The 13,300-nt window shown below is 36.8% G+C and overlaps 1 protein-coding gene across 1 annotated transcript in view; it reads right to left on the minus strand.

The window, feature by feature from the left end:
• The window catches only part of LOC135692398 (A disintegrin and metalloproteinase with thrombospondin motifs 9), a 67,694-nt gene that overhangs the window by 1,770 nt on the left and 52,624 nt on the right, over positions 1-13,300 (minus strand). The window contains exons 22-40 of the mRNA XM_065210487.2: positions 13,080-13,293; positions 11,671-11,838; positions 10,961-11,131; positions 10,436-10,651; positions 10,080-10,247; positions 9,580-9,822; positions 9,294-9,446; positions 8,838-9,014; positions 8,397-8,564; positions 8,008-8,178; positions 7,499-7,675; positions 7,096-7,272; positions 6,101-6,233; positions 3,729-3,823; positions 2,757-2,851; positions 2,387-2,520; positions 1,681-1,772; positions 609-713; positions 3-109 (exon numbers count right to left, since the gene is read on the minus strand). Coding sequence (XP_065066559.1) covers positions 23-109; positions 609-713; positions 1,681-1,772; positions 2,387-2,520; positions 2,757-2,851; positions 3,729-3,823; positions 6,101-6,233; positions 7,096-7,272; positions 7,499-7,675; positions 8,008-8,178; positions 8,397-8,564; positions 8,838-9,014; positions 9,294-9,446; positions 9,580-9,822; positions 10,080-10,247; positions 10,436-10,651; positions 10,961-11,131; positions 11,671-11,838; positions 13,080-13,293 — 2,944 coding nt within the window. The 3' untranslated portion in view covers positions 3-22. The remainder of the gene's footprint in view (positions 1-2; positions 110-608; positions 714-1,680; positions 1,773-2,386; positions 2,521-2,756; positions 2,852-3,728; positions 3,824-6,100; positions 6,234-7,095; positions 7,273-7,498; positions 7,676-8,007; positions 8,179-8,396; positions 8,565-8,837; positions 9,015-9,293; positions 9,447-9,579; positions 9,823-10,079; positions 10,248-10,435; positions 10,652-10,960; positions 11,132-11,670; positions 11,839-13,079; positions 13,294-13,300) is intronic.

Below are 13,300 nucleotides of genomic sequence, written 5' to 3' on the forward strand. Positions count from 1 at the left end.
ACAAATTTACGGTGGTATAGAATCAGCTATTAGTGCATCTAACTTTCAGTTCATTGGGACTACACATGCCGCAGTATCCACCACACCTACCAATAACAACACGTCCATCCTGAAGGGAACAAAAATTCCGTTATCTTTATTGAATAACAGAGATTCGAAAAATCAAAGAATTTATTAGCTGGCGTAAGGTTGCGCCTAACGGATACCACTTTTTTTAAGATTGCAATCTCAGATTTTTGTAAGAAGGCCGACAATAAAAGCACGTCTCTGTATCAAACCTTCTGAAGTAATTAAAATTAGGTACTGTACGATCTGGCAAAAATGTCTATGTCTTTCATGTAAATAGAAAAGGAAAGACTGGATGACAATCTGGTGTAAGAAAAGAATGGCTAATGAAGTTCTGTTTGTCGAACACGTTTTCCAAGGCAAGAACGACAATACTCTATGTGTTCCATGAGATTCCTTAAAAAAACTAGGAAAAGTTGAAATATAATTCAAAATCTTAGATTAAAAACTGGCGGTATGTCCTGGTATGTCATTAAAGCAATCGGCTTCTAATCTGCGTGGGATGAAATCTCGGCATGGCAGAAAACACTTGAGCAACTTACCATATATTTTTTAACTTGCTGTGAAACGAAATAGCCACTAGATCTCCAACTAACAGAAGGGTCCAGACTTAAGCCAGTATCAGTCAAGTTCATCTTGAAAGACCCCTGAAAAAGAGAGAAACCTGATATTTAAAGGAACAAGCCTTTTTGCATATTTTTATTCAAAAACCTTAATTTTCAAACTATGGATTTTTTGGTTTGCTTGGTCTTACAACAGTGGCGGAAATTTAGGCTTTCATTTAGAGGGGGAAGGGGGGGCGGGGGGGGGAGGGGGGAGGGGGGCTCAGGCCTACGATTCTACGATTTTCCGACGAGATAACATCTTGGATCATGCCTAATTTTAAGGAAACTTTACCAATGCACATTTTGATGAAAATAGGTTATTTTGGGGCGGGACCCTTAAGAAATCTTTGCTGGTCACGCCCAATCCATAAGAACAATCCATTAAGGATTTTTGATATCACGATCGATATCTAATCTAACGCAATTGATGATGCAAGAGGTCGAACGATAACACTATTGACAAGGAATGTAACCTTCATTTTCTGCATTTTATCTTGCTTTCTCCAGTGAGAAATACGTTTGAAAAAAACTTTTATTTGAAAGAACCCGATAAAAAGTTCGGCTAATCTTTACGGGATTGGAATTAGATGCAAGCAATTTTGATTTTTGTCATATATTGTTTTTTTGATTATTTAGTACTGGTGTGTTTAATATCAGGCATGTTCAAGGGCACAAGGAGGTTACAGAGGTCCCTGGGGCAGAAAGGGAAAACGCGAATCACCTGCGAGCGAGCGAGCAGAAAATTTGACAAACACGCCTTTTAGATTTGCTTGCAATACATTCCAGAACGATTTCTTGCCGTCATTTAGGCACGTTAAAAGTTTGTAAATTATCCAACGAAAGCTCATCAGATGTTCCGACGAGATCTCTGATTGGGGAGGGGGGTTGGGCCGCCCCCATACCCCTATAATTTCCACCTCTGTCTCACAAAATTCTCCCATGTAGCCTTTTTAAAAGATATCGCTGAATGTTAAATGAAAAGAAAGGAATTTAAACCACGTGCTCTCACCTGCGGACAATAAGCTTGACTAAAACAATCGCCTGCAGAAGCTAGAGGAGGCGGGTACCTGCCGAATTTGATTGCAAAAGTTGTGTCCTCCGCTAGAAGTAAACAACATAAAACTAAGCAACAACAGCCAGACAGAAAACTGATTGAAAAGGAAACCTCGTTAGCAGGAAAAGAACAGTGAAACATTTATCTTATACTCAAAGAACAAACTGATGATCTTGTAGGTTAAAAGGCATTTATACTTAACTAGTAATTTCAATAGATGTGTGATTCCACACTCTGTTTCAGTTTCAATGAAAGCTTTTTTCAATTAGTTAGAAGCAAATGCATGAAAGTCGGCTTTTCTTACTGTATCAACTTTAAAATGTCAATACGAAGGTCCCTTTCTCTCTGGGCCACACACCTTATCCTTTTAAGAGTGGTTGATTAGAAAGATCAGAGTAATAATCACGAAGGGTTTACGCGGTGGCTCTTCTGTCATAGTCGATAATTTATGCCAACTCAAGATTAGTAAACTTTACTTAATGTCTTATATGCGGGCTTTGTCACGATCCTTAACCAGTTAAAGCACAACACACACACATGCAGTTGGCCTTAATATGACACTGCCTTGAAGCACCACGACCATAATCATATTACCAATGGTAATAAAATTAGAAATATGTATTTAGTCTAGATTGAGGTAGTCAACTGAATGCATACTCACGTATCAAAATTAATCTTTTAAAATCGATTCTAATCTTGCTGAAATACGTAGTGCCAGACGAAGAGAACTCCAAGCAGTTTGGACAGTGTTTTATTTTGGTTCCGTTGTTTGGACAAGTCTTTCGATTTCGCAATCTAAAAATTGATTCTATCGAAATCAGCAAAAATGGTTGAAAACATGGAAAAATGCAATCTAAAACAGCTCAATCTAAGCATCTACAATTTGTTTACCTTCGCATAAAATATATATTATGTTAGAGGATACAGCATTATGGCAATTTTCGTATGTGCACGAAGAGCAAGTTCGTTTCACATTTGATTAAACCGAAAAAGTGCTTGCATATTTATACAACAGCAATTCAACTGAATACCTTTTGCCATAGATTTCTGAATAGTTGTCTGTTGCTCCAGTTCTAAGTGTGATAAATTCCCTTGGTCTGTTTGTAGACATGCCTTCGCAATAAACCTAGCATTAGATAACAGTGAATGTATTTACGTATAAGAAACTTTGAAACCAAGGCTGTGCCATGCAATATGATTTCAAGCAAACACGCCCGGCGAGGGACTCACAGTTCACAGGCGAGCCTTTCATTGCGTTAACGGTTCACAGGCGAGCCTTAACGGTTCATTGCGGTGCCACTAAAATATCCATTTTTTTCAGGACCAAGATCCAAATGATCAAATCTCAATTTATTTGAGTTCATAATCCAATATTTAATCTTAAATAATCCAGTCTAACTGTACCACTATTTTTATAATAATTACTATATGCGGCCGAATGTAGTCCTAGGATAGTAGGTGTGAATATTTCCTTACTAACAAATTCAATAATGTTAAGAATAATTCAATGATGTTTAACTAGTGAATCAAAAAACTATTCTATCATAAATGCTCTTTGTACCCAGTAGAAAACTTTTGTAACATTCAAGAATCAGATCAAAAATTCAGGTCTAAAACATGGTAAATGACCGAGTTAAAACGGTGCAAAATAGTAAGATAAATCATTTGTTACCAGGGCCTTAAAACTTCTATGGTTTTATTAATATATTAACTCGTAATTCGAATAACTGTATTTTAATACATTTTCAATCTCACAAGCTATTCCTCTTAATTTTATTCCTTGGATATTTTCTAAGTAGAAGGCCTTAGTTCAATCGTAACCGCAATTATATATATATTCAATCAAATATCTATTGATAACTAAAAGATGACTGCCAATCAGCGATATTGTGATGGATGATGATTGTAAATCAGTGATAATGTGATGGATGATAATTGCAAAAAGTGACAATGAGACGGATGATGATTGCCAATCAGCAATAAGATGATTGCTAAAATCATACCTTTACAAATTTCTTATCTCTTGACAGAAGCAAACGCTCCCCATCGCTAAAGATGCCTTGCTGCTGTTGTACATCACGACACGACATCGGAGGACCTAAAAAAACATGCACGTTATGTTAGACAATTTGATCGGCAGCTGCTGTGAAAAATTATAAATTTTCAGAAAAAAAGGTAAAATATATGATAATGAAGGGGGTAAAGAAACATGCGATGACGTCACGATTCAAATCTCTAGCCAGGAAGAAAATGCAAAAGTTCAAAGGCTTTCAGGCAGTCAGTACTTTTGAGGATGGTTGCTTGAAAGTAGGTTGACCTTTCTATATAGTGTGAACAGCTGAACGAGACTTGGGTCATATTGATACGACAGTTGCACACATGACCAATCAACCAAGTCGGCATATAAGGAATCCTACACTGAATTGAGAACCAGACAGATAACGTTATGAACCAAAATGATCGTGTATGGTCAACTTGATATTATGGGATCCATTATTATGGGATGCTCAAGATGAGATTAGAAAGATTGTCACTGGCGCTTGGCAAGTTAAGAGGAAAAACTCACGAACATTAATGACAAACAAAGAAAGGTATTAAAGGTAACAAGGAATCAAAACAAACTTTTCATCAAATGGAAAGACAACTATATCAATTGCTCTAAGGCCTCGCCTAAAGGTGACAGACAATCTGTCCATGTCTTGCCAAAGTATGAGTTTCAATTATCCTTTCCATTGTAACAGTAATTGAATCCTGTTTTTGGTTTTTGTTGATGAATGAATTCCGTGAATGACTGGAATAGTTTCAAACTATTAAGACCACAGACCTTGGATCATCGAGCCCGTGGGCGAAAAGTAAGCCAATACAAGCCTCTAGGTTAGTTAGTATTGTAGTGAATAGAGAGCCTCGTACTGATTGTTGTACACGTGAAAATAGAATGGATGCAAGGCTAAGGTTAGTCAAAAAGGGCAAACGAGAGAAGAGATTTCTTTCAAATAAGTTGCAGATGTTTTCTAAGTGTATATAGAATTGGAGTTAATGTCAGTTTATGAATCGACATGGAGTTTATGAATCTTGCATAATGGTGATGTTAAAGCGTCAAAGTATGCTTTTGAAAGTGAAAGTGAGTCGTCATCGCAAGAAAAACAAAATAAAAACTTCTTATTCATAAACATTTATCTATAAATTTGGCAAAATATCTATGCCCATTTCAGCACTACTGATAACATTTGATAAATATATTGGAGTACAATAATGCTCAAAAACTTTCATAATACGCTATTCAATGAAATAAGAAACTAAGGAGACGAGTAAATTTTACAAGGAACATTTAAATGAATTACATGCATGTGGAATGTTACATAGGATATTGAGGATCACAGAGTTTTCAAGTGATGCCGTCACGAAAATCTTTTCAAAATAATTTATTTGGATACTTTCAACTGGTTTTGCATATTTACAAGTATTTCATGGTGTTCTTTCAATCAAAAATCAAAATTATTAAATCAGATTTTTCATGACGTCACAGTTAAGAACTCTGTTATCATGCATGTATTTGTGGACATGAATTGAAACAGACTTGGGGCCGAAGAGAAGATTCAATTCGGGGCACATATCAAACTTAATTGTATCTATGATGCGTTGTACGTTGTACTAAGATTCAATGCTACTGAACGTAACGCTAAATTAAAATGGTAATGAATTCTCTCTCTGCTCTGTAAAAATCGCAATATTAATCTATTGCAGAAATTCCCTCGTTTGTAATTCTGTGCATGGGTAGTTGCTTTAGAATGATAACGACCTTGGTAGCCACAAAGGAAACTTAAAAGATAGATCGCTCTTAAAAGTGAGAATTACTGAGACCTCTCAATCAATAGCAGGAATTCAGGGAACCGCATTAAACTTAAAAGTGGGATGACACAAATCAAATCAAATGAATGTGGTTATCAATCAATGACGATTCCCCTTATGGAAATAATCAGGGCCATGACTTCTCAGCCCCTAGAATCCCCTTTCCCCCGCATTGATTCATTACCGTAGCAGATGGATTGAAAAGTCTACACAATCAATAATATGAAGCAATGCCTCAGAAAATTTACAAATTGGAGAAAACTCAACTTTTCGAGTAAAGCCAAGTATGCATGTCTTTTTTGGATGGAGAGTGCATTATTAGACATTGCAACTGATAGAGAGATCAACATTAGACACTGCTTAGATTGCTTATAGCACAGGACCAAATCCTTGGAGATTAGCTAAGAGAAATGCTTGGCTTGCCTGAAAAGGAGGAGATGTCCCACTTCTGATCATTACATTTATGTAAACAAAAATTAGTTGAATTGTCCTTTAGTCCGTCCTTTCATATGCTGACTGTACTTACATGAGTGAGCATTGCACACCCGGAAGCTGGCTGGTCTCTTTGCAACACATTTTGAATCTCCGTTTATTCTCCCAGTCAGATCAACGCATGAAACTTCACGTTTCGATGTACCGATATTGCATTCTCGTGAGCACTAAAACACAAAAATCTTAAAGGTCACTAATTCGCTGACAGTTTCACCAACAACCTAGTTTCAAAATCCCATTCAAGCAACAAAGTCTAAAAGAAACAGGAAAAAGAAGAATGGTAAACGATGAAGACATGTTTTGTTGACAGAGAGAAACTTATTAAAATGAATCCCTAAATCAAGAATTTTCATTTGATGTTATTTTCAAATTGAGTGTATATTTCTCGTATTTTACATGAAAGAACCAAAGTTATGAAACAGACTCGAAAAAATGTGGGATTAATAAAAGCCATTAAAAATTTAAATCTCATCTTAAGGTTCCAGAGAAGAAACAAAAGCACCGACCATTTTGGGATTATTCATTTTAATATTCAAAACTCTACACAGAACAAATGAAAAAATGAAAAGTCGCGTGAGACTGAGCTGCATTCCAACATCAAATTTGTAGTTCTACCATACTCTGTACTCAATCAAAATTTCGCATAATTCGAAAATTTTATCAAGATAGTAGGAAAAAACTGAGGACGTCCTTTCTCGCACAAAATGAAATAGCGCCAATTTGGCCAGAAATGCGCACTTTTAAATTTAAAAAAAGCTTTCTGCTATATTCAGTGGGTCTTTGGTATACGCTGCTTCAATTTAATTATTGGTATCTGCTTTGTTAAATTTACGTCGTGTCAGCAGTCAAATAAAAGTGCCCTTGACTGAAGAATGTCAACGTATTTAATTACTCCTTGCTGAAAAACGGGTTTAGCAAAAGCGTCCTAATTGCTGCACCTCCCTATTTTCGCTGCTCTTTATTAATCCGATCAATCGATTGATTCTCAAAAAATGAGAAATGCTTTCTGCAATTTTATGCAACACTTACTTCTGTCCAGTTTCCTGTTTGCCATCTATACATTTGTTGGCAAGCTCCCATATTGCAGACACGCCTTTCAACTGGCTTATTTTCTGTATTGCAGCTCACTTCATGAAGGCGCTTGTCTAATTCTCCTTCACATATAACACTTCTCTCTTGATATCCAATTCCACAAGATACTGAGCACTATAATCCAAAAATTCGGTTTAAGTTTTCCATAAAAAATTGAAACGTTAGATTCTAGCTTCAAATTGAGATATTCTGATTAAATTCTCAAAATGTGGCAAATTCTCTTTTAAAAAGCTGCTAAAATTTTTGGTCTACCGCAGGCCCAGTGAGGGAGAGAGGTCAAAATACTGCTAACTTGCAAGAAATAATTTAGCTGTTTAAGAAAGGATAGGACTATGCTAACCTCACTCCAAGGCTGTGGAAGCCACTTTGCAGGACACGGCCCGCCAAAGCAGGCTTGTTGTCGACTTGGTGCTGGGGACTTTTTGGTGCAAAATTCAAAAGACACCTCTTTTTGAGCTGATGCGTCGATGCAAACAACAGACCTCATTCTAACTGAATAATCACAGGTTTTGCTACACTGCAAAGGAAAGGCGAATCAAATAGCATTTAATTATTTTGGAAATGAAAAAAGTCTCTTGCAGACGACGAGAACTTTGTAATCTAACAAAAAAATGACAAAATTTAACTCTATAAGCAGGTTTGTGAAATTTTTTAAGCGCTAAAAAATGGAAAATTTGACCGCTTTTAATAAATTAACACGTCTTCTCTCATAAATATATTGAAATAAATCAAGCTTGATTTTCACAAAACTCCGTTGCATTTGAAAGGGCTACTCTTTTCTTGCATCTAGAAAGACGTTGTAAAATGGTATCTACTTTTGCATTGATGAAACAAGAAAGCTCGCCTTACCGATCCCCATTCACCAACTTTCCATGAATATTCTGGGACTGTGATACAATTCTGAGAGGGACAGTCATCCGATTCTGTTGGTTTTGACTCAATGCCACAAGCTGATTGATCAAGAACCTTCTCTCCGATCGCGCAGTATATCTTTCTTGTCCTTTGACAATGATCGTTGCACTAAAAGCAAGTGACAAATGCCAGCCTTAGATCGAGGAATTAGATTATATTGAGTAGGGTCGCTAGGGAAAAACGTTCGGATTTCTAAGGTTGAAATTTTCCCAAAGTTTTTCCAAACAGTGTTGACTCTTTGCAAATTTATACCCGTCTCCAAAATATTAGAATATCACATGCATCTATTTCTAAACCATCAACTCGACGAAATATCAGAAACATACCTCAGTCCACTCTCCTGGAACCCATTTTGGACAATCTTCTGGAAAGCACGGCTTTTGCTGTGTAGGTCGATCCCTTCTGGAGCACATGTTTCTAGGGAGTCGCTCGCCCTCTCCATTTTCGCAGCTCAAATCTCTATATTGGAAGCCTCGCCCACAAGTGACGCTGCACTGAAAATACAAGAAACGCATTTCTTAGAGGCCATTTTAAACCATTAGTTAATATGTCACAGAGTTTTTACATCATAAACAGGTTATTTAATTTATTTTTAGGGAAGATATTCACTTTAAAAATATAATTTAAGTAATAAAAAAAGGTTGACCACTAACATTAAAAACAACAAAGAATCTGTCGGTCGTGCTCTGCTTTGTCTAAATCGACAATCATATGCAAAACACAAACCTGACACTTGTAAGCAATGGTGAACAATATGGTAGACTCACCGGCTGCCACTCGGAAGTTGACCATCTTGCAATTTCGGGGCATTTGCGATTCTCGCAAATTTGCCGCTTCTTTGGTTTGAACTTTTCGTCACAAGCTGCATCGTTGAGATACGTACCATTGCTAGACTGACAGACAACCAGGCGTCGCTGCTCACCCTGTCCGCACGAGGCTGAACACTAAATTTAAAGAACAAGTAAAAATACAGTTATTTACAGATTTTTACTGATAAGCTTTACAATGAATTGCACAGAAATGTTCGCACTGAGTTCAAAGCTTGTAAAATGCTTCAGTCAAACGTCAAGTAAATATGATATTTTTACCTGGCAGACCCTGCATTAAAAATATATTTTAGAACAAAATATCATACAAAAAACGATGCATAAAGCATTTTCATATGCTAAAACGTTGGGTGAATAGGGCGTAAATAGCGCGTTAATAACATGTGAATAACGCACCATTGTCCATTGACCATAATTCCAAAACGGACAAGACATTTCGTTGCAGGACATCGTTGTTGCAGGTTTCTTCGTTTCCATGCACGAAGATGTTGTTGATGATTTGCATTTGACTGACCGTCGTCTAACACCAGTCCCACAAGTAACAGAACACTGAAAGTGAAAAAGCAAATTAATTGACATTTGGGCCTCAGGCTAAGATACTAGAGTTGGCTATAGGTAATTTAGAGAGACACTAAAACATACATCTCATTTGGTGGGCGTTTCAGAAAAAATGTTTACAAACCTTGGACCACGTGCCTGCTTCCCATACACCGTTTGGTTCTGCTTCGGCATGATTTTTAAGTCTCGGTGATCGCGCTACAATTGTGTTCGTAGTAACTCTGCGTACGACACATTCTTGAGTATTGCATGTTTGCTTTTCGTTTGGCTCGCTGTTCTTATCGCAGTACTGCGTAGCTATTTGATGATTTCCTGCGCGGCATTCCACGACCCTCGTCTGGAATCCTCCTCCACAAGACGTTGAGCACTGCAAATCGCATAAATATTAATGCAAATGGCGGTTATCAGATCAGACAAAATAACATCTTTAGGCTGAATCATCATGAAAGTTTTTGCTATTAGCTACATAGTTACATTTGTAATTTGTTTTTAGGCAAACATTCGTCGCGATGAGTTGAGTAAAAACACCTTCTATATAAATATGCATATTTAAGCAGAATTTCAAAGAAAGACGTGTCTTTCCTAATGTCTTTTAACCAAACTAAAACTGATTTCCCAACGTACCTTGCTCCATCCTCCAACTTTCCAGACAGGACACGGCCTTTCTTTACATGCCAGGGTCGATTTTGGCTCCTTCTTAGCGTCACATTCTTTCGTCGGGGCAACCTGGCCCCCTCGGTACCGACAGCTCACATAGCGACGTTTCGTGCCATGTCCACATGATACGCTGCACTATTCACAAAGAAATAGCAATGATTAACAAAAAAGCGTGGAGATTGTCAAGAGCGGTATCGATATTTAAAATGATACGCCAAGTACTGATTATTGAGATCAGATTGTCCATAAAGAGGGAAAACGTCGTTACCATGATAAAGAAACAGCAGTTATTAATGCATACAAATATAACGTTGTAAAGTTACCCTTGTCCAGGCTCCTGTCATCCAAATTGCCTGGCCTTCATTTGCAAGGGCGTCTATCGCAGCATGAACATCAGCTGGGCAAGGTTTCACTCTGCACTCCCGCCTATCAACTGGCCTACTAGGAGTGTGGCATTGTCTTTCGTCTATATTTTCACCATCACTACGTCTACAAGCGATTTTCCTCGTTTGATATCCAACACCACAAGTAGCAGAACACTGCCATACAATGAATTAAATTGAATAAAACAATGAGTGAAACACTAGGAAATGTTTACGTCTAGCAATAGGTCCATTAAAGAGTTTCATCAATTCTAACTAGATGCATTGATAGCTATAATCACGTGATGGCCAACAGCTTTTGATACTATCAAAACCGAGGCTAATTGTATACGTCAAAATAACTCAAACAATGAAAAAGAAGCAATTACGAAAAGATTAAGTCGTATAGACATGTATTTGAAATTTGCCTATAAATTGAAATGATATCTTTGCATAAAAGTCAAGTACAAAAGCGACATGACTCACCCCTGACCAGGCTCCAAACTTCCATGCCGGGCACGCCCGTAGAATGCAAGGCCTAACGATGTCCGGCATGATGGTCTGATTGCAGTATGATTGGCTCACTGTTTTTATCCCAAGGCCATCGACGCAAAATACAGAACGATCTTGATTTCCTTTTCCACAAGTCACCGAGCACTGAAAAAATACAAGAACATGGTACGGGTAATCATCATAAAGAAAAAAATCTTCACAAAAATAAATTCGAAAAATATTTAGAAAAAGATCTTCGAAATAAAATATCCTAAAAATTACTTTTACAAAAAATCGTCACAAGAGGATCTATGCCGAATATCTTCACACAAAGATCTTTACCAAAAATCTTCACACAAAGATCTATGTCAAAAATATGCACAGAAAAATCTGTGTCAAAAATTTGCACAGAAAAATCTTCCTCAAAAACTTTCAAACAAAGATTTTCGTATGAAAACCTTCACACAAAGATCTTCACTAGAAATCTGCAGACAAAGAACTTCATTACAATCTTTATACAAATATATTCATGAAGTGCTGGAAACTATCGAGATTAAATGTATGACACAATGATTCAAATGATGACCTTGGTTACACAATGTACAAAAAAGTGAACTGAATCATTATTAAATGAACTGAAATGTAGCGAATGCTAAACACCATGATAAAAATTCGGACAAAATGGCAAAAATATATGATCTCACCATAGACCATTCAGACGTTTTCCATTGTGGGCATCCAATTTCATTGCAGGACCTTTGAAGGACACTTTTTTTGGTTGAGTTGCACTTCCCATCTGGCAGCTTCTTCAGCAGATAATCAACACAGAAAGCCTTGCGTTCTTGTATGCCTCCACCACAGCTTTTGGAACACTATCAAATTGAACAAAAATATCTGGCGTCAAAAAGATCCGTTGTCAAGAAGATCCGGCTCCAAAAAAACCTGCGTCAGAAAGATCAGGCGCAAAAAAAGATAAATTGATAATCATTGAAGTTGTACGTGCTGTACGTTGAAAGGGAACAAGAATAAGAAAGGACTTTGTACAAGAAATGAATACTTAGTACGACATTGCGAGCATAGCTCTTCATAAGCAAATGCATCTTCTTCGTAAAAAAATATGAAATGCATTAAACGAGGGTTCAATAGATACCATTACGCGACAAAGATATTTTATTACCTCTCAAAATAAATATGATGCTATAGCAACGATCGTTAAGACCTACAGCATTCTCCCTAATAAAGGGTAACATTTTATCACTGTAGTTTTTTTTCCATTTCTCACAAAACACAACTTTGCAAATTAATTTTTTTTTGTTAAAAATTTCCCAGAATATAAAACCAAATAATAAAATCTGAAGTTATATTGTCTAAATATCGTTAACAAATGTTCCCCCTCTTGCAGTACGAAAGATTTAAGTTGTACATCGCTCTGTCATCAACGCCGTTTCTTGTATCGTCTTAAGTCGCAAAAGTTATTCGTTTTCATGTTTCATTGTATTTTCAATTTCTTTTTTTCAATGTAATGGCCGTTGGGCTGATACAAAATATTGCTCCCAGCTGCCTCGTTTCCGTAGTGTTTATACAGTAGCTAAAGGGTAGTGTAGTTGGTAAGTTTTTCATGTAAATCTTTATATGGACTATAAAAAAGACCTATTTTTTTAAAAAAGGGCAACTTACTTCACCTTAGGTAAGAAAACTTTTTTTGGAAAAGTAACCATTAATCGCGATATTTTTATAAACAGCTTGTTGCTTATTTCATTTCAGAATTTCTGACAATCCTTTGATTCTGAGTGGAAATTTGTCGTCACATTAAAAATGAGTGGCAGGAATAGCAAGCGGAGTGTTTCAAACGATGTGATATCAAAAAATGAAATGTTTCTTGCAACAATTCCTGATATTATACTAATTCAACTTATACTAATATTGAAGAATTCATCCATAGATAATGTATTTGGGTTTATTTGACAAATCAACAGTCGCCCTAATCTCTTTAAAGCATGTCTACAACACTTGACGTTTTTTTCTTTTCAGCCAAGATTGCTTCTAATGTGTATTAATGATGCGGTGATAACTCTCTCACCACCGATAGACGTTATCTGACAGCAATAATTACCTTCCCCCAAACTGTGTATTTCCACCGCGTTTCTGTGCACGAAATATGACATGGCACTTTCCTTGGTGGTTTCTTCAATTCACCACAGTGTGCATTGTCAGTTATCTCGACATCTTCAGTTGAATTGCCATAAACCTTTAAGCAGTAAGGGGACTGAGTTTTGAATCCATCTCCACATCTCGCTGAACACTCTTGCTCCACCTTCACCCTCCAGCTAAAAG

This window comes from Rhopilema esculentum, chromosome 3, assembly GCF_057945365.1.
Source record: "Rhopilema esculentum isolate cy_ngs chromosome 3, ASM5794536v1, whole genome shotgun sequence".
Taxonomy (NCBI): Eukaryota; Metazoa; Cnidaria; class Scyphozoa; order Rhizostomeae; family Rhizostomatidae; genus Rhopilema; species Rhopilema esculentum.